Below are 19448 nucleotides of genomic sequence, written 5' to 3'. Positions count from 1 at the left end.
TTCACATTTTGAGTAAAACTGCAAAATTCTTTAGTGACTTCGGATCGTACGTTTTCCTGGCTAATACGTTTTCTCATGCTTCTTTTTTCAGAGCTTATGAAAGAGGTTCCACGGTACTTCAAGTTTTAGAAATAGGTTTAGTGTCATACACAGTTGGTCTTTGTTGCAGCAGACTTGCAGAAGTGCCTGTTGTAAAAATATCTTTTTCTTTCTCTGTCTTTTTTTTTATTTACTTCCATCATTTGAATAATGCCATTTTGTCAGCCTTTCTGTTGGTGGCTTGCTTTCAGGTGACCATCTACTGGCGTCACTCAGAGAAGCGCTTCCACCTGGCTTTTGGTGTTGTGGGCCACACTGCTTCGGCCAGCAACCCACACACTGTGGTGGCTCCACAGCTCCAACACGAGTTCAACCAGCACCGTTCGATAGCCACATTGGTTGAGGTGCGTGTGTGGACATTCAGTGCTCATTATGCCGCATGTGCATTTTGTTGAGCTGTTACGCTATTGGGCACTGGCTTTTCTCCTGAAGCATTTATGGCTGGTATAAGCTGTAAAAGAACTGTGTATTGGCTCTGCAAGGATTTGGTACACATCCTGTGTCTCAAGGTGGTGGATGCCACAAAAAAAAAAGCAAAATAAATGATATTGAACAAAATTCAGTTGATCCCTTATAGTATATCAAACATGGACACATTGAATTGTCTATATCAAGCAGTTGTAACATCCCCTTGGAAATCCCATGCAGAAGTACAGTAAAAGCTCGTTAATTCATAATTCGTTAATTCGAATTTTGGGATAATTCGATGTAGCCACCATGGTCCGTCCAGTAACGTATTGAAAGCAATATTTAACGCACCCCACTAATTTACACTGAAATCCGTACCACCACCAATAATTCGAACTTTGTGCCATCATGGATGGGGAGAGTGCTAGTGTGCAGGAGCACGTTGGTGAGATTGGCTTCGCCGTGCAGCTTTGCTCTTTCCATCTGCGGGGCCCTTTGTTTAGGCCTGACTGGAGAGACGTGTTTTCGCCTGGCCAGGCATGACCAACGCCTCTGTTGCAGGTCGGTTCTCTCCCTCTCTCAAGACCGTCGAGATAAAAATGTGGATGCGGCGCTGCATGTTTTTTTTTCTTTCTTTTTTTCATGTTACATCTTTTGGAGGCTATGTTCTTTCTCTACGAGGCGTTCTGCCGAGAAGCGGCCCCAGGTAATGTCTAAAACATGGGGGCCGGGATGTTTATTGGTGCTCGCAGCACCATAAAGCATAGCCTTTGAGATTTGTGGCTATAACTCAAGTGTTTCGACACCACCTATACGTATAGTGGAACTCAGCAGCATGCAGCCGGTGCAGGTCCAAAAGTACAACGGAGACCAACGTTGCAGCAGGTTGTGGTGCGTTTCGTGAGTGCATTTCAGAGCGTAGCTTTTGCTCTTGCGATGAATGTTGCCGTTGCAAAAGTGCGTTTACCGTCCGATGTTTTTGACCCGCGTCGCTTGCGGCCAGTCACGTTACACCGCTTGTGCTCCACCAGCCGAAATGCTGTCTCAGCCGTCCCCTCTATACTCGCAGACAACTTTCTGCCTCTATGAAGGGAAAGCTACGGGGGCAAAGCTTCTGCGCATGTGTTACCGTGCTAAGCAGTCCGCCAGCGTTTGACAGTGCTTCTGGTTGCTCGGAATAGACACTGAATCGATGAAGCTTCCATGTGCGATGGTTTCACGTTTACCCTGTTGCGGAAGGGAAAATCTGCAAAATAAGTTAACTTTTACATTCAGTGGTGTCTTCTATCTTACTTAACTGTTGCCAACAAGGTGTTCGTGTTTTCTCTTTCCCAGCTTAAGCTAACATGGATGAAAACGCGGGACTCTTTTAGAAGCACTCTCACTTGTGTGCGCTTTGCCTCTGTAGCTTTCCTTTCATAGACACAGAAAATTGTTCGCAAGTTTAACAGATGCCCTCTTCGGAGCATGCGCAGAACGATCCCCAACTCGTGTACCGCTTTGAAAAGCTGCTTGCGATCGTCAGCGAAGCGACATGGGGACCTTCTTTCCCCACCCCATGCATCGTGGGTCAGCGCAGTCGGCATGATGAAGGTGCAGGTGGAGCAAGTGCCATCTCGATGTTGGGCACGTCTGACCATGTTATCTGTGTCTGGTTACATTGGCTGAGCCACAGTGCGCACGCGCACTCATGCTATGTCAGATTATATACACACCTTAACTGAGTTATTTTTTTCTCTGACTTTCATTAGTTCGAATTTCGAATAATTTGAATTTTCATAGCATCCCCGTCGAATTCGAATTAACAAGCTTTTACTGTGTAGCGCTGCATACACGTGTATGAAATCCCATTCAGTGGCACAATCCAGTTTATTGAACCCTGCACCACGTTGTGTCTCTGCAAGTGTACTTCTCCTAATGGGACCGCAATCATTTCTCGTGCCATTAGAAATATTCCAAGCTGAAGAAATAACACTGTTTTGGCAGACGCTAACAAACAACCTATTTCATCTGAAAGTCAGTACTTGCCACTGAGGAAAAATGACGACGTCCATGTCTAAGTTTTGCTCGCTGCTATGTGTGGCTCATGCCAACTGCGGCCATTTGTGGCTTCGCTGCTTCAAGAACGTGAAAGGCCGCCCGGTCCTATACACGTTTCATGAGAAAGTGTCGATGACACTTAGTTATTAAAACGAAGCTTTCTTTGCCTCTTCCTTTGACTTTCCCACTGCTGCTGCTATGGGCTATTTCTGTCGTGCACATCACGTTGGGGGATGGTTCAGAATGTGTATATATATGACAGGTGCGAGTAAGAGAGGAAAGGCGACAGGAGAAACTCATTTTCACTCCAATGCGTCGAATGTGCACAATGCCCTCTGGAGCTTCCTGGCTGCGCCACATTAGTCGCTTGACAGCTGTAATTATCCGTGACTCCCCTCAGAAGCATTGCAGAAACTGCATCGCTTCCCTTTCTACTAACATGTGAGACCAGAGGGGATGCAGATAGAGCTGTTGAGAGGAGAAGGAAAGGGAGGAGAAGAGGCAGTTTCTATACAAGAGAGTAGGAGGGGGGGGGGGGCAGGTGACGTGAGAAGGCAAGGTAACTACTATACAACAGGGGTTGCGGGTAAACAGGATAAGTTTAAGTTCAGGGTACAGTACAGTACGGTGTTGCTATTTCTGAAAAATAAACGCCATGCAAATATGTCAAGCGGGCAACTTATTCAGGGCGTACAGAAGCAGAGCCACATTGATTAAAGCACACTGCACACCTTTTCTATGTCCTTGTCTATTGTGCACGCTACAAATCTTGCCATGGAAATGTCTACTGCCATGTTTGTCTTGATGCAGACCAGGGTCTTTGCGAAACTCGGGGGTCCACATTTCAGGGCTCCGCAAGCGGCTAAAATGAATCCATAATTAACACTGTGATGGATTTTTACATTACAGCTTGGATTAAAGAAAATCACCGTACGCCACATGCGCACTTCATAGTTTTCACGGAAATACCATCGAGGCAGCAGTGTGCAAGACTCATATCTGTGCTATGTATGCACCCATAGCCCGGTTGAATGCATTTTTTTGGTACTCGCGGTGTGACCTGTAACACACTAGTGGGAATGGACTTGAATAAAAATAATCAAAAATAACGTACAGCGCAAAAGACAAGGACAGCGATAGACGACATACACAGCGCTGACTTCCAACAAGATCAGCGCTGTGTATGTCGTCTATCGCTGTCCTTGTCTTTTGCGCTGTACGTTATTTTTGATCATGAATTACCAACTAGACCAAGCAACCGCCCTAGGACTTGAATACTCTGCAAGATTCGGTCCCCTTTAGATTCTAACATTTACCTGGTTGACTCCTTGAAGATGTATGACAATCGATCATTTCAATGTGTATTGTAACATACACGTGGGTAACGTTCATGCACAATTTGCAGTACAAGTATACGGATGGTGCCACAACACATATCCATACAGGCTGGTTTGCTCCTGAGCTGCATCCATTTATGCCTTATCTGGTCTAAAAATGCACCGCAAGCACTTTGACAATCGTGAGGTGCACCACAGTGGGCCAGACAATGCGAGCTTTTAGGGTTATCGTTGCTTTCTGCAGCATGAGTGGTTTGCAAAGCTTGTGTGTAAAACGGAAAGTAAGTAAACTTTTGTACATTTGACATGGTCTATGAGGGCCAAACCCCCAAGTTTCCTCATTTCATGATCTTTGAAACCTGTCCAAGACGTGCAGAGTTCTGAGGTAGGCTTCAGGTAGGCATGTTTTATATTTCAGCTAATTGGTACAACGAGCTAACTTAGAAACACGGAATATAGGTTGATCTGCCGAACTTTAACCCTAAAAAAGTGAGAAAAAAGAAACAAACAACAGAAATGGTGTAAACTGCTAAAAAATAATCAGTACATAAGACGGGGGTTGACTTTTTGCCGTGGTTTTCTGAAAAAAAGCCCTACCTATATTCCTATCTTGTGGTATACCACAAGAAGTCAACAAACACTGACACCAAGGACAACATAGGAGAAATTACTTGTGCTTAATAATGAATTAAAGAAACGATAAATTATTGGAAATAAAAGTGGACGAAAAACAACTTGCCGTATGTGGGGAACGATCCCACAACCTTCGCATGTATTTCGTGATCTGCTTCAAGTGTGATATACCCAGGATCAAGGTTAGTGGCTCCCTTTGACTGTCTGCCTGTGTGTCGCACACCCCGTGAACGAGGTGCCAACGCTGGGCCAAATTCCAAAGCCGACTTATCAGCCTCCGAAAGTAACCCCACGAAAGCACGGACAATTAATGAAAAGCCTTTCGGTGTGCCAGCAAACACAGGTTGTGGTCCAGAGGCCTGAGTCAGAGCCCAGAGTTGCCAAACTCATCAAAATATATTCTTCAGATAAGGCAGTTACGTTCATACATGCACTCTTTGACTAGGTACATCACAGTCCAATTCAGATGGGTATTAACATAACTCTTGAAAATAATTAACGACAAGCACTAAGATTTCAACACATACCCTACAGAATGAATAGAAGCACCTAGTGTCCACGTGTATACACCCGTGCTGGTCTTGAGCCAGACGTCCCCGACGTAACTTGTGGCAAATCTTGAAGGAGGGACTTCTTCCGGAAATGCGGACACCCGAGGAACTCATCGAGACGTCCTCGGTGTAACTAGAGGCAAATCTTGAAGAAGGAGCCTTCTTCCAGAAATGCAGACGCCTGGGGAACTCTTCATCTGGCCTGGAAATCCCCTTCTGCAGACGGTCTATCAACGCGTCATATCTCTTTACCGACGCGGTCTGATCTTTGAACCCCTCTGATTCCAGCATGGCACTTTTATAGCCTTCGCGGGCATTTCTTGAACTTTCTGACAGAGTTGTTCTCCCATATCATGAACATAGCTAGACATCTCTAGACATTCCTTGCGTTTTCAGCCGCAGCCACAATGACTCATCTGTTGGTGCACAGTTGAGCTTTCCCCCCCTCTCTCGCTGTCCTCGCCGTGTGTCGAGATCTGAGAAGGTGTTTAGGCACATGCCCTCTCTCTTCGAAGCTTCTAGTCGCTTTTGATTGTGTTAGTTGTCTGTGGTGTATGCACTCTCTCTCTCTGTCAAAGCTGTTGTGGGGCCAAGGTGCTGCTTTGCTGCCTTGGTTGATGCATGATGTGCTCTTTGATTACATGCACTTTTGTGACACTGTGCCTATGCTGTGTGTATTGGGGGTTGCAAGCTATCAGAGGACTTCAGAATTGGCGTGTCAGAACAGAACGAAAACCAAAATGAATGACAAAATAAAACGATATTTTTGCCCAGAACAAAAATGTAACCACAACGTTATTTATTATTCTGTTTCAAAGTGAAACCAAAATAGCTTTGATCAGTTTTTGGTTCAAGGGGAAAGTCATCATCAGAAACAACCGACTTCAGGCAACGTCAGAATGTGTATATATCTCCGGCAGGGATAGTGCGAGCGATAGCCAGTCGAGCGCTGCACTAACATAAGCCCATCGCTCATTGCACTAGCAGATCGGTATTGTAGCAAAACACAGAGCTAGCGTGCTGATGCGTTTAACGTTTCATTTTCTACGGGAACAATATATATAGTTCGTTTTGTTCACTTAAATTTGTTATAGTGGAACAGTGGTCTCGCATTTCAGCGAGTACACTCGATGAAGTGCTGCTTTTGAGATCATGCTGTGCCTTGACTCAAGGCACTGAGGATGGTCTCGGAATTCATAATTCACTTATTGAGAAAAATAAATACCATGTTTTTATTGTTGCATTGCTTCAAAAATTTTTGCATGCGAACCTAAACCGTTGTGGACTGTTGTGGGTCATTTTTTTGCGTTCAGCAGCAGAATTGTAACGGAACATTTTTCAGTGGAACGAAACTAAAACCAGAACAAAAAACATTTTTTTTCTGGCACCCTGCTGAGAATAATGTAAAAAATTCTCACACTGTGCATTATGCCAGCAGTCTCTCAGCATGATGCTGTGCGATGTACAAAAAGAACATTTTTGTTGTATGGGAGCACGAATATTGTTATGAGCCAGAGTTATGTGGAACAAGCTGTTGTAGTGTAGTGGACAAGATAAGAGGACGAAGTATGGCCCAGTCCACCATCTTTGTTGTTGTGGCCCCGCTTGCCATCTTTCCCAGTAATGTAAATAAAGCCCTTCAAAACCACTTTGTAACATCATTAGTAAAGATGCTGGGTTCAGCTGAAGCGCACGACAGAACTTCGCAGCGCACATCTTGTGGGCTGTTCGACCATGTCGACTGAAGGGCCTGCTGGTTCAGCCTTTTCTACCTCAGTATTGGTTGTCCTGACTGAACTCCGAGACCCTAGCACCTTCTTCAGTACTGACACCATGGATGTCGAAGACTGGCTAACTGAATAAAAGCGAGACCACAGCAACTAAGATTGCAGACTGGGCCACACTTAATCCCCTATCCTGCCCACTACATTTTAACAGCTTCTTGCACATAATACTGGCTCGTAACGTTACCAGTTTGCGTGTGATAATGGTATAAACTTGCTTTGCCACTGCAACTTTTAAATTGAGGCAAGTCTTCAACTGTTGTGAATGTGACAAGAGTAGCAGGAATGTAAATTGCACCCTAGGATGTGTAAGGCACATGCACAGTGCGAAGCACGTAGAGCATACACATTTGCCTAAGGCCTTTTCATCTGATCGTAATACGAAATTTAAAAACTTGCTTTTATTTTATCACCGCAGTGCATTTCTTTTGTTGTGCTGCTGTAAACTATTAATGTCTGCCTTTGTGATCTGTAGGCAGCAGTTGAGTGACAGTCACTCTTGGCAAATGTCTTATGTTGCAGGTGTTGAGAGACACCTATGCACCACTCCTTTCCCTCACCAAGCTCCCATCTGCACCTCAGCTCGGTGTCATCAACAGCGTAAGTGGTGCTATGTCAAACTGCTTGAAAGCCGAACATAGAACATCATAAAGTTGAACAAGTTGGTAAAGTTTCATGGTACAAAAAGTGAGGCATATAAGACACAAGAGGGACGGTAGTCTTTTTTTTTTTTCTCGTGTTCATGTTTTATAAGCCTAACCTTCCTGAACATAGTATTTCTTATTCCAAGGTTTTCTTTTTATGGTCCTTGCTTCTAGGATGGAAGTGTCTCACCTGAGTTGTTAGTGAGAATTCTTTGAGGTGGCAGCCAGCAGTGTGATATGCTGGGAAACCAAGTAGTGCAAAAGGATGAAGACACAGCACAACAATGCACAGCACATTGTGTTGTACTTTGTAGCTGTCTGTGTTCTTTCCCAGATAGGCTAACCTGGTGAAACTACATACTTTTTTAGCAGTGTGTTGTTTCATTCTGGTTCATCATTGAATATTTGGGCTTTGATTGGAATTGCTAATTGGTTTCAACCAGGCAATCAATGGTCCACAGGTAAATAAAGCTTTGAACTGCAGTATCTCCATTGACCATTCCTGTAGACATAAGAGTGGTTATTCTTGCTGTATTTTTGACTCATTTCTACTGCTGTTTATACAGATAAGGGAATCAAATGTGCTATGTGGGGTAAAGTAAGGGAAAAAATATAGTTTTGGGACAAGCTTTTGTGTTATGATTCACATTATGATATTACAGTGAAACAGTGATATCACTGTATGACTGTATGATTTGAAAATCGCTGAACTAATGTTGCTTGCCATCTTTGTTTTGTGGATTGGTTTTTTAAGTGCTTGTGTGAAGAAAATTCCGAGCGCAGTTGCCCCCTTTTCAAATTTATTCTGTTCTGTTTACTTACTCGTGTACCACACTGCTAAGATCTTGTATAAGATAGCAGTATTTATAAATAAATAAAATTATAGATACAAATGATTATGTGCTAAATTTCATGAGTCTATTTTCATAGATGATGTATATGTTGATGCAATCATATCTCCTCTCGATTGTTTGCAGAGGCCTCAAGTTCCAGTCCAGACATTTGTCATAATTCCTCAGTCATCAACTCATCTTCGCCTTGTATATAGAAACACGTATCCTTTATCACTTCGTGGTATCATGATTGAAAGTATTGTGTAAAATATTTTAATCAGTGCTAATATACTGTGCTCAATAAGCCTCTGTAGCATTAAGTACTAGCATTATGCGTGTTAGCTGTTTATTTAATGTTGCATCTTTCTGTCATGTGAAGTTTGGACACATCCTTTTAGCATCTGCCTGTTCCTTTTTTTTTTTCATAGCTGTTTCTTGGCCTAATTTGACCACTCAGCAGACATGAAAAGTCAGATAACAAGAAATGAAGAATGTAATCAATGATGCTTTATATTTGGAACTAAAGTGCAACCTTAAATGGAAATATGCACTTAGAGAAAGAAAGCTGCTTTTTTTAATGCTTGACTGTGCCTCAGCCATACATGCAGCAGCGCTGACGTGCTGGTTATGATCATTTCTCATCCAAAATTACATATTTATCATTTTTGCTAACTAAGAACATGGTAAGAGTGCTTAAATATTATTCTAAAAAAAAGAATTCACAATTTCCTATGCTTTTATTTATTTTTATTTTATGTTTTTGACATACAGTGGAATCTTAATAAACGGAAATCGCCAAAACTGTTTCTTAAATGGAACACCATCCTCATGATTAGTTGGCTTTGTATTCACGCAATTGTTTTCAGCCTTGTCTCTCAATAAATGGAACTCCTCCTCCTCCTCCTCATCATCATCAGCCTATTTTATGTCCAGTACAGGACGAAGGCCTCTCCCTGTGATCTCCAATTACCCCTGTTCTGCGCCAACCGATTCTACGACTAGCACCCACGAATTTCGTAATTTCATTGTCCCACCTAGTTTTCTGCCATCCTCGACCACGCTTCCCTTCTCTTGGTAACGTTAGCCACGAAGCCATCGTGACAGGACTAGACAACCTAAATTGTGGCATGAAAATACACAGCTACGTCAAGTCATTTTTGTCCAACAGAACAGCAACAATCGGCCTGGGCGAGCTGAGATCCGAAAAGTTCAACACCACAAACAAAGACACACCACAGGGATCGGTCATCTCACCCATCCTGTTCAGTGTTGCCATGATTGGACTGGCCCAACAACTAGACCAAATCGACGGTGTACGCCACGCCATGTACGCCGACGATATCACTGTTTCGGTCACCAAAGGCTCACTCAGGGAAAAGGAAGAAAGATTACAAGAAGCTGCGACATGCGTAGAGGAATATGTCAAGGCAAGAAGTCTAGCCTGCTCAACGGAGAAGTCCGAGCTCCTAAGAGTATGGCGAGGCAAGAAGAATCGCACCGTCCCAGAGGAAGTAAACATGAAGTTGAACATCCACCTCGAGGGACAGCCAACCCAGAGAAAACACTCATCAGGATATTAGGAATGTGGATACAATCGAACCAACGATGTACCCACACCCTAACACTACTTAAAACTGCAGCCAACCAAGTGGCTCGCATGATAACGCGGGTCTCGCGGAAGAGACACAGTATGAAGGAAGCAGACACACTCAAACTGGTCAGAAGCCTGGTGGTCAGTAGAGTGACGTACAGCCTCCTGTACTACCACTGTACGAAGCACGAAATGCAACAAGCGGACGCAATCCTGAGGAAAGCCCTCAAGACGGCGCTCCACCTACCGCAGTCAACATCAACCGACAAACTCCTGGCCCTGGGGCTACACAACAGTCTCGAGGAGCTCCAAGAAGCACAGATAATCGCGCAAATGCAAAGACTAAAGCTATGGGCAACGGGCAGAAGACTCCTGAGCAGATACGGCGGTGAAGCTACCGTAAAGGAGACACAAAGCACAGAGATGATACCGGACGAATACAGAAACACCATCAAAGTAGCACCGATACCCAGCAATATGGACCCAAACCTACACATGGCACGAAGGCAAGCAAGAGCAGAGTATGTACAAAGAACACTGGCAACTAGACACGACACAGTGTACGTAGACGCCGCTACCTACACTGAGGACATAAACCACAAGAAAAGCAAGGTCGCACCGGTGATCAACTCGGACCTAAAAGAAATCACCAGCGCATCAATTCGGAACTGTACGGTAGTTGAGGCCGAAGAGGCAGCCGTGGCTCTAGCGGCAGTGGAGGGCTACCGATCCAACAGGTCCTTAACCATACTCACAGACTCACAAGCAGCATGCTGCAACTACCTAAACGGCAGAATCAGCCACAGCGCGCTCCACATCCTCCGCTCAAGTGGCAAAACCGTCAATAACCAGGCCAAACACACGATAGTTTGGGTGCCGGGACATACCGACATTACTGGAAATCAGGAGGCAGATAGGATAGCTCAAGGGCACGCAACAAACTGAGCATCCAACAATCCCGACCGCGCTGAGGAACCCAAGCCGGTAGCACAAAGCTATTCAGAGATACTAAACTCCTACAGAGGCATCAGACGAAAATACCCACCCCCTCACAAACATCTAAATAGAGAAGACGCCGTAGTATGGCGAGAGCTACAAACGTGAACATTCCCGTGCCTAAACTTGCTAAGCAAAATCTACCCCACGCAGTAAGAGAGCTAGTGCTCATGGTGGGGAGACAAACCAACCCTATACCATACCACATGGGCTTGCCAGAAAGCAGATGGGCTAGCCATAATAAAGAAACCAGAGTGCGGAACAGTGGGAGAGGATGCTATCCAGCGACATCCTGAAAGTCCAACAAGGACTAGTAAGGTGTGCACGCAGGGAAGCTACCCTCAGCGGAGCCCTGGACTAGTGGAACCGACCCTGGAGAGAAGATTGAAGACTCCATCTGAAGCCGTAAAAATCACTGCAAAATAGAGCAAATAAACGTTTTTCATCATCATCATCTTGGTATCCATTCTGTAACCCTAATGGTCCACAGGTATATAACCTGTGCATTACATGACCCGCTCAGCTTCATTTTTTTTCTCCTAATGTCAATTAGAATATTTATACCCGTTTGCTCTCTGATCCAAACTGCTCCCTTTCTGTCTCTTTATATTATGCCTAGAATTCTTCGTTCCATCGCTCTTTGCGTGTTCTTTAACTTGTTCTCAGGCTTCTTTGTCAGTCTCCAAGCTTCTGCCCCATATGTCAACACCGATAAAATGCACTGATTGTGCACCTTCTTTTTCAATGATCATGGTAAGCTTCCAGTCAGGAGCTGACAATGTCTGCCATATGCGCTCCAACCCACTTTTATTCTTCTGTGAATTTCCTTCTCATGGTCAGGGTTCCCTGTGAGTAATTTACCTAGGTAAACGTACACCTTCACAGACTCTAGAGGCTGATTGGCGATCCCGAACTCTTGTTCCCTTGCCCAGCTATTTGTGGTTCTCTTTGTCTTCTGATACTCCTGATAACTTCTGATAACTCCTGATAAATGGAACCAATTTCTCTGGTGCCTTGAGGTTCCGTTTAAGGAGAGTCCACTGTAGGTGCATTTTTTTCTTCTGATAGATTCAAGTGACTGTATTGCCTATTTGAATGGCACATTGCACATCACATGCTAACACGCTAACATGGAACTTCAACAATGACTTCCTACGAGAGAGAACCCTCCTTAACCTGTGAGCACAGTTATGTCCTCGATATTCAGTGCCGGCCAGAGGGCTTTGTGGCAGTCAGGGATGGCGCATACAGCAAATTTGATAAAACCAAGGCTGTCGAGGATTTCACCCCAATTCAGGGACTGAGGGTAAGTGCAGTGGGCTTTCCAGGATGCGAAATTGTTATCATTTCTCGTAGAATTGCAGTGTGAATAAAATTTTGCTTGTACTGAGACAAAGTGATAGTCTTCAGGGCATTTAAGCTTGCCTTCATTTAGTTGTTGCTGGTAAATAGGAAGTATGCTCAGTGGCACTTAATGCATGTGGCTTGCCTCACTGCATAGCATTTTGTTGTTGACTTCAAGGGCTTTGTATAACAAGTGTCAATAAGAGGTACGTAGTTTTTCGATTTCTTTATTTCGTGACCTGTAGTGTGTGTGTGTGCTTGCTTTTTGTTTCCTGTGATCATAGGAAAGTCAACATTATACTTGTTGAATGCAAGAATGCTAACATACCTAAATTTAGGTGCATGGTAAGCAACCACATGGGGTTGAAATTAATCCTGTGGTGTTTTTTGTCGCCCTTATGTTGATTTTAGGTGTTGTAAATCCCACAGTTTTATTTGATTTAAGAAGGCTAAGATGGACAAGATTTAGCGAGAGAGAATAATGTATAATATTTAAATGATGGCTTGATACCTATTTGGGGAAATGGGTAGGGAGGTAGGGGGCAGGGAGATCAGGCTGTGTGGCTCACTGTACAAGCTTCACATACAGTGAAGCCTCATATAGTGAGTTAAGCGTCCCTCTGACAGTAACACATGGTCGAACCCAGTCCTCAAAGGGTGTCACCTCCTTGGGCTGCTACTTTTCCCAAAATGTCTTTAGTCCATCACATTTCCACATGAGGTTTTGAACCCTCGGAGTTACCTCCCTCGTGCACACATGGTGTGCAGAGTGAGTGCATAGATGGGGCTTCTTCTTCTTATAGGCTTTCCTGAGCAAGTTTGTGGATGAGAGTGCGTGCCAGCTGCGAAGGCGTTCCCAGTCGGAAGATGACAATCCTCCATCACCTATCCCTACACTTGAAGGTATGGATTCCTTTTTGGGGACTGGGCTGCGGCCAAACTCACCAGCTCAGCGTGGGCAAGATAGCAGTTCAGCCGCTGCTGCTGCAGTGGCTGCTGCCACAGGTGGACTGCGCTTCCATCATCCTATGACGCCCCCCTCCAATCCTCACACACCAGCTTCGCCCCACCCATCAGTGTTGTCTCAGGTGAGATGTCTTTTAGTGTGGTCATGAGTTTACGGCCTTGTATTAGGGTATAAGCGGCAAAGCATTTGAAGCTCTTTGGGCAACATTTGAAGGTGTACTCATCAGGCTAGATCAACTTATGTAGCCCCCCCCCCCCCTTCTTTTTTTAATGAGAGCAGTGGAGGTTTAGAGCTGATAGGAATGCAAAAAAAAAGCATTGCAGTGTACAAGCTGCACCTTTGAGACAGCTGACATGAAACATTTATGGGAATGCTCAGACTGGTCAGGGCCACTTATGGCATGCATGCTTGAGTACAGCACTGCTGAGGCGTGTTAGCAGGCTGATATAGGGGCTTTTGAAAAATATTGTTGCAAGCTTCCTGAATTGTTGTTTGGCTTGTCCACAATTCGCAATTCTGCCAGCGGAGCGCTGCATGTGTCTGCGCTCATCACTGGGTATGTGCAGAAGCATGCATGACCTACCTCTGCTCACTTGCACTGTACGAAAGAAAAGGCTTGTAGCACTTGGCTGCTGAGCTCTCGAAATGCTGATCAGCCAAGTGACAGTAGGGTGCTGAACAGAGAGCGATACGCCGAGTTGTGATCCTCACAACCAACTGTGTATGTGCAGCATTTTAGCGTGACCCGGCTATTTGGGCCAGCATGTACTGAGAGCCTCATGCTCTGCCATTTACGCTTCATTCCATCATGATGGTACGTTTTCCATGCTGGCTGAACCAGTGGCGCATGCAGACATTTGCATTGCATTGCCTCCTAGTACAGTAAATCCCTGTTAACTCAAAGCTGCAAAAACTACAAAATGAAGTGAGATAAGTGGAGTTTCAATATAAGCGAAATCACAAAAATAGAAGCCCACTGGCCGTGCATAGACCACATGGAACCTTTCCAAAATACTGCAAGTAGTAATAATTTCCATAACTTTTGCATGCATTGGCACTGGAGACGTCGGTGTCTGCGGGCAATGGCGTTGCTGCCATTGTGTCAAGATAGCATACGTATACAGAGTCAAAATGTTTGATCCTGATGATATATTTGAAGCCATTCATCAGAGCATAGCTGTTTTCAGACATCAAAAAAGCTGACACTGCTACTTTCTGCATTGTGACGAATTAGGGACAATTTAACTTCAAAAACCGAAACTACAGAAGAGCGCACTCGTCACACCTTTAGCAGATGACCACAAGTCACATGGCATTTGCACCTCACCGTCGCGCAAACATGAAGCGAGCATCTTTAGCAAACTGCAATCTCATTGAAATATTGTCTCGCATGCTGGCTACTTTTGGGTGCAGCGTGTGGGCTTATAGTGCCCACTCAAGAGTGCCAGTCCTCCTGCCCAAGATCAGGATTGGTATGCTGTGACCATATTGTTGCATCACTGACAGTGTCCTCAATGAGAGGAGAAAAAAGAAGGAAAGACAGACAGACTCTGAGCTCACTGCTGTCATGAGGGGCCATAACAAAGTGGCAGCAAGTAGCCGAGTAAACATGTGCGAGCAGTAATAGGCAGAAAGAAGGGAGAAAGATAAGCGGGAAGCGCAGCTAAGCATAGTGTCTGGCTTGGCAAGCTAGCTGCTGCTGGGTAAAAACTGAGTGCAAGCAGTGCTGCCGATGCTGCCTCGTTGCCTTTTTCCTGGCATTTTCAAAGTCGATATTTCGAGGTACTTGGAGTCTGGTGCAAAAACTTTTCGAGATAAGAGGTGAAAAGCACATGGGTTGAAACCACGACTGGAAAAAAAAAACCTACTTGACCGATATTTTAAGAGATCAGATTTTGAGTTAACGAGGGTTTACTGCATTCCTCGTGCGAGACACCATAGTGCTCTGTGCTACTACGAGATGTGTTCTGTTGTCGCCAATGCAGGCACAAAGCCCTGGGCATCTCTTTGGTGCTGGCTCCCCTGTGAACCCCCTCCATGCCCCCTCGCCATCCTTTCTGGCTCCATCACCTTCGCAAGTGCCCATGCCCAGCCCTGCCACACAAGGATACATGGCATCCTCTCAGCAGCAGCCTGGTGAGTTCCACACAGAATTCACAACACATATACAAGGAGTGTAGTGCTGATGCATTAATGATCTGATTGTCTCCTTTCTGTTCACTGTAGCATCATCATTTTAATTAGGTTACCTACCACAGTACAAATAATCTCGGGATTATACAAATACAAATAATCTCAGAAGTACCGCAGGGTAGCATTCTCGGGCCTTTGATCTTTAATTTATACATAAATGACATAGTCCATATGCCTTCAGAAGGTAAATTTATAATTTATGCTAATGACACTAGCATATTTGTTTTGTCTTCATCAGATGCCGAACTTTTTCATAAAGGTAATGCCATTTTAGAGGAATTAAGCACGTGGGCAGCTAATAACCAATTAAAGATAAATACAAAGAAAACAAAGGCTGTGATGTTTCATTCTATGGGAAGGAAGGTTTCAGTAGTATGTAACCTAGTTTTTCGCTGCTCAGAAATGGAGCTCGTTAGCTCTATTAAAGTACTTGGTGCACATTTTACAGAATCACTGCAGTGGGATGAGCATATCAATGTGATATTACAAAAGTTAGGTGCGATAACAGGAATTCTGAACCGAAACCGCTATGTACTTAATTCTGAAGTCAATAAAATTGTTGATCTATAATGCCCTTTTCACTTCGTATCTACACTATTGTCATTTGGTCTGAGGGACTACTCCACAATCGAATTTCTCGCGGCTATTAGTAATGCAAAAAAGAGTTTTGAGAATAATTGAGAATGTGCCACTCCGGCATTCTGCTGTGGAGCTCTTTAAAAAATTTTAAATAATTAGAATAAAAGATACGTATGAGTATAAATTGTAGCGTGAATATCGCCTTAGCTATGACTGTCATAATTCTCTCTTTATGGTTTTAGTAAATCTCCATTCGAAGGAGGTATCATATGCCACAAGAACAGAAATATTGAATGTTCCGTATTGTCGCACTGGCTATGGTCGGCGAATGCTCCAAAACAAACTTCCACGTCTACTAAATGAGTTTAATCAAAAACAAATCGATATTCGCGAAGCAAAATTATCTGACTTGTACACATTCTTTCTAGCCTAACATTGGCCTTTAGAGCTGTCTATGATTGGTATTTAATTGTATTGTTTCAATGCCACTATATTACTAAGTGTACGTTTTTATGAAATGTGCTCGCATTCGACGCTGAGGTTAAGTTACGTATGTTAACGCATGATGCCCTACTTAGGACAGTAACTAATGATGTGTTTAATTTTATGGTTTTGTCAAAGTTTATGACAATGTTGTGTTTAATATGATGGTTTTGTTAAAGTATCCGACCACGTCAACAAAACGTGTGTGCCTCTGCTGTTGTCTTTGCCAGTATAGGGGCGAAGGACTCCCTCAAGCCATCCCTTTGCCTCCCATCACATGTATATCATGTGATAAACCAATAAAGAATCAATCAAGAATCAATCAATCAGTGGTTCAGTAGCTATGATCAGCTGCCGAGCACATGGTTGTGGGGAGGATTCCCTTGCTTGGCAGCTGCATTCTAATGGTAGTGAAAGCAAAAATGCCCGTGCATTTGGCTTTGGGTGCAGCTGGATGGTCAAAACTAACCAAGAGCCATCACCGGATAATTTAAATGAGGCCGGAGTCATCCACTATGGTGTCTCTTATAGTCCCCATGTTGCTTTGGTAAGATAAACCCCATCAATCAACAAATCATTTTAACTAAGTGCACTGCTGCACAAATGTGTTTTTTGAAGCTCTGTTTAGCACTGTACTGTGTCAACTGAACCCCCCTCATGATTGCAAGTTTCCTAATGTCATCTCTCAATTCACATTATGTGGTTTCCGTGGAAATTAATATTTGTAATTTCAGCAAGGCTAACCTTAAAAGGTTAACCTTTTAAGAGCCATGGACGAGTTTTGCTCTGTTACATTCTTTTTTAAAAGTAGGCCCTAGGACGAATCTGTCTTGTCCACGTAATCGGGCACTCTTTTTAATTCTGGTAAAGAGCCAGCGTGGTTCAATTCGTTTTGATGTTCTTGCGAGTTCCCTCTTTGTCCTTTTAAGGATCCTACAGAATTCGTTCATCTGCATTCGTCCAGTAGAGATTTTAAAGGTGGCAGCAGCTAATCGGCTTTCATTTAATTTAGTCATTAAGCTCTGAAGATGATTTGCTTCTGCATGAAAGCATTGACAGTGATGGCAATGTTTTTCGTCCCGTGATTCTGATGTTGCCGACTAGATAGTTTTGATATGGTGTGGCATTTGTTGGACAGAACCTCCTGCCAGTGCCTCCTCATTTTCAGTTTGTGTATTTTCAGACACAGATTGTGAACTTACTACCCTCATGTCAAATAGCTTTCGAATCTGTAAAAAAAAATTGCTATCCAGATGTGCAGTGAAAAAAATCCATTTTCTCAACGCAGTTTCGGATTTTCTGCCAGTACTAAAGGGTTTAGATGTAATGCAAACTTGTATTTACTTCTGTATCTTTGTGGTCACAAGTTAGTAGTTGAAGAAATTTTCTATTGCATTCATTTATGGGCAAGCACTACACAGTGCACCAGGATCCCACTGCTGTGTTGCATGCTGTACATAATTATGCAGAAACTTACTGTTGTGTACCGTATGTACTCGCATAATTTGCCGACTTTTTTTTCGCGATTTTAGAGCTCCGAAAAGGAGGTGCGCAAGTTACACGGAAATTTCGCGAACACATCCGAAATAACGTGCAATATGTAGCAACGTGCGCGGTATATACGTGTGGTGGTATTACCTTCGAATACAAGATGAAGCGCAGGAACCGGGGTACAGGAGAAGAGGAGAATGAAGTTAGAGTAAAGGTAGACAAGATGAGCGCCAGTTCCAAAGCAATGCTTTATGTCTATTGTGTCCTTTAACTAGGCATGCTACGTTACTTTGGCGCAGCCGACAACTGACTGCAGCATGTGGGTGACATTTTTCCTTGAGGGGACCTCCGCAGAGAAAATAATCTTTTTGAGATACCAAGCTCAAGATGAACCAGCGGTGGAACTACCTTGTGAACTGAACTCGGCAGAACTTGTGAACCTGGTTTTAGAAAAGGCTTCCATGGACACTGCCGAACTACATCGATAGGGGGCTGTGAAAGTGAACTTGTGTCTGGCGATCTTCGACGAATTAGTTCTTCAACCGACGCGTCGAAAGGACTCTGGATCACGGTCTTCAACTGAAGAGGTGAGCCTCATTTTGAAAGCTCTTCAGCTACAGCAAGAACAGATTGCGCAACAAAACCAACTGGTGACATTGCTTATAAGCCCTCTAGACACTGAGAAGCCGGTGACTAAATTTGTAGAACCCAATGCGTTCGACTACGTGTCTTCAAGTCCAGAAAGTTGGCTTGAATTCTGTGAATATGCCGCTGAGAAGAACAACTGCCACTCTAATGAGGAAAAGATTACTAACATGTGTAGTTACTTAAGAGGTGTTGCGCGGAAGTGGTACGATCTGCACATTATTGAAGAAGCTGGCAACTCTTGGAACCAGTGGAAGGAAAAATTCTTGACGACATTCTGAAGCAACCCAGTGCAAAGATGGAACGCAACCCTTAATTTCAAATTCAAGCAGGGCTCCCTCGTCGAGTATTTCTTTGAAAAACACTGCCTTTTAAAGCTGGCCGATCCTATGCTTCCTTCTTCTGCGGTAGTAGCACTAATAATGCACGGACTGCACATGGAAGTCCTGAAGCAAGTGCAAATACGATCACCTAAAAGTATGGACGGGCTCCTGGAGTGCCTTCAGGACAAACCATCTACTTTAAGATAATATATAACCTCTAACTCAAGCAGTCACTTCAGACGGACCGGCATGGATTGGTCTAGCTGTAATCGGCGAGAACCGAGCCACCTTGCAGGCAGCATAGAGAACTTGGGTTGGCACACTCCCAGTGGTCGGGTGAATAACGTCGACAACGACCCTGTCCCCCTACTTTCGAATGCTCAAGAGCTCCCGACGACAAAAAAACTAATAAACAAGGGTGATCAGTCCGACCCGATGACCATAACTGAGACTGTTTATTTAACTTGCTCTAGCCTACTTCACATTCCTGTCAAACTGTGAAACAGA

General features: G+C 44.0%; 1 protein-coding gene across 2 annotated transcripts in view; it reads left to right on the top strand.

Annotated features, from left to right (window-relative positions):
* Positions 1-19448, top strand: part of MED14 (mediator complex subunit 14) — a 131349-nt gene that overhangs the window by 84316 nt on the left and 27585 nt on the right. For both annotated transcript variants that reach the window (XM_065438637.2, XM_065438636.2), the window contains 6 exons: positions 291-443; positions 7375-7452; positions 8474-8550; positions 12105-12222; positions 13064-13348; positions 15213-15363. In XM_065438637.2, the coding sequence (XP_065294709.2) occupies positions 291-443; positions 7375-7452; positions 8474-8550; positions 12105-12222; positions 13064-13348; positions 15213-15363 (862 nt within the window). The remainder of the gene's footprint in view (positions 1-290; positions 444-7374; positions 7453-8473; positions 8551-12104; positions 12223-13063; positions 13349-15212; positions 15364-19448) is intronic.

Source organism: Dermacentor albipictus, chromosome 1 (assembly GCF_038994185.2).
Source record: "Dermacentor albipictus isolate Rhodes 1998 colony chromosome 1, USDA_Dalb.pri_finalv2, whole genome shotgun sequence".
NCBI classification, from domain to species: Eukaryota; Metazoa; Arthropoda; class Arachnida; order Ixodida; family Ixodidae; genus Dermacentor; species Dermacentor albipictus.
Note: the sequence above shows the minus strand (reverse complement) of the source record. Positions and strands in the feature narration are given on the sequence as shown.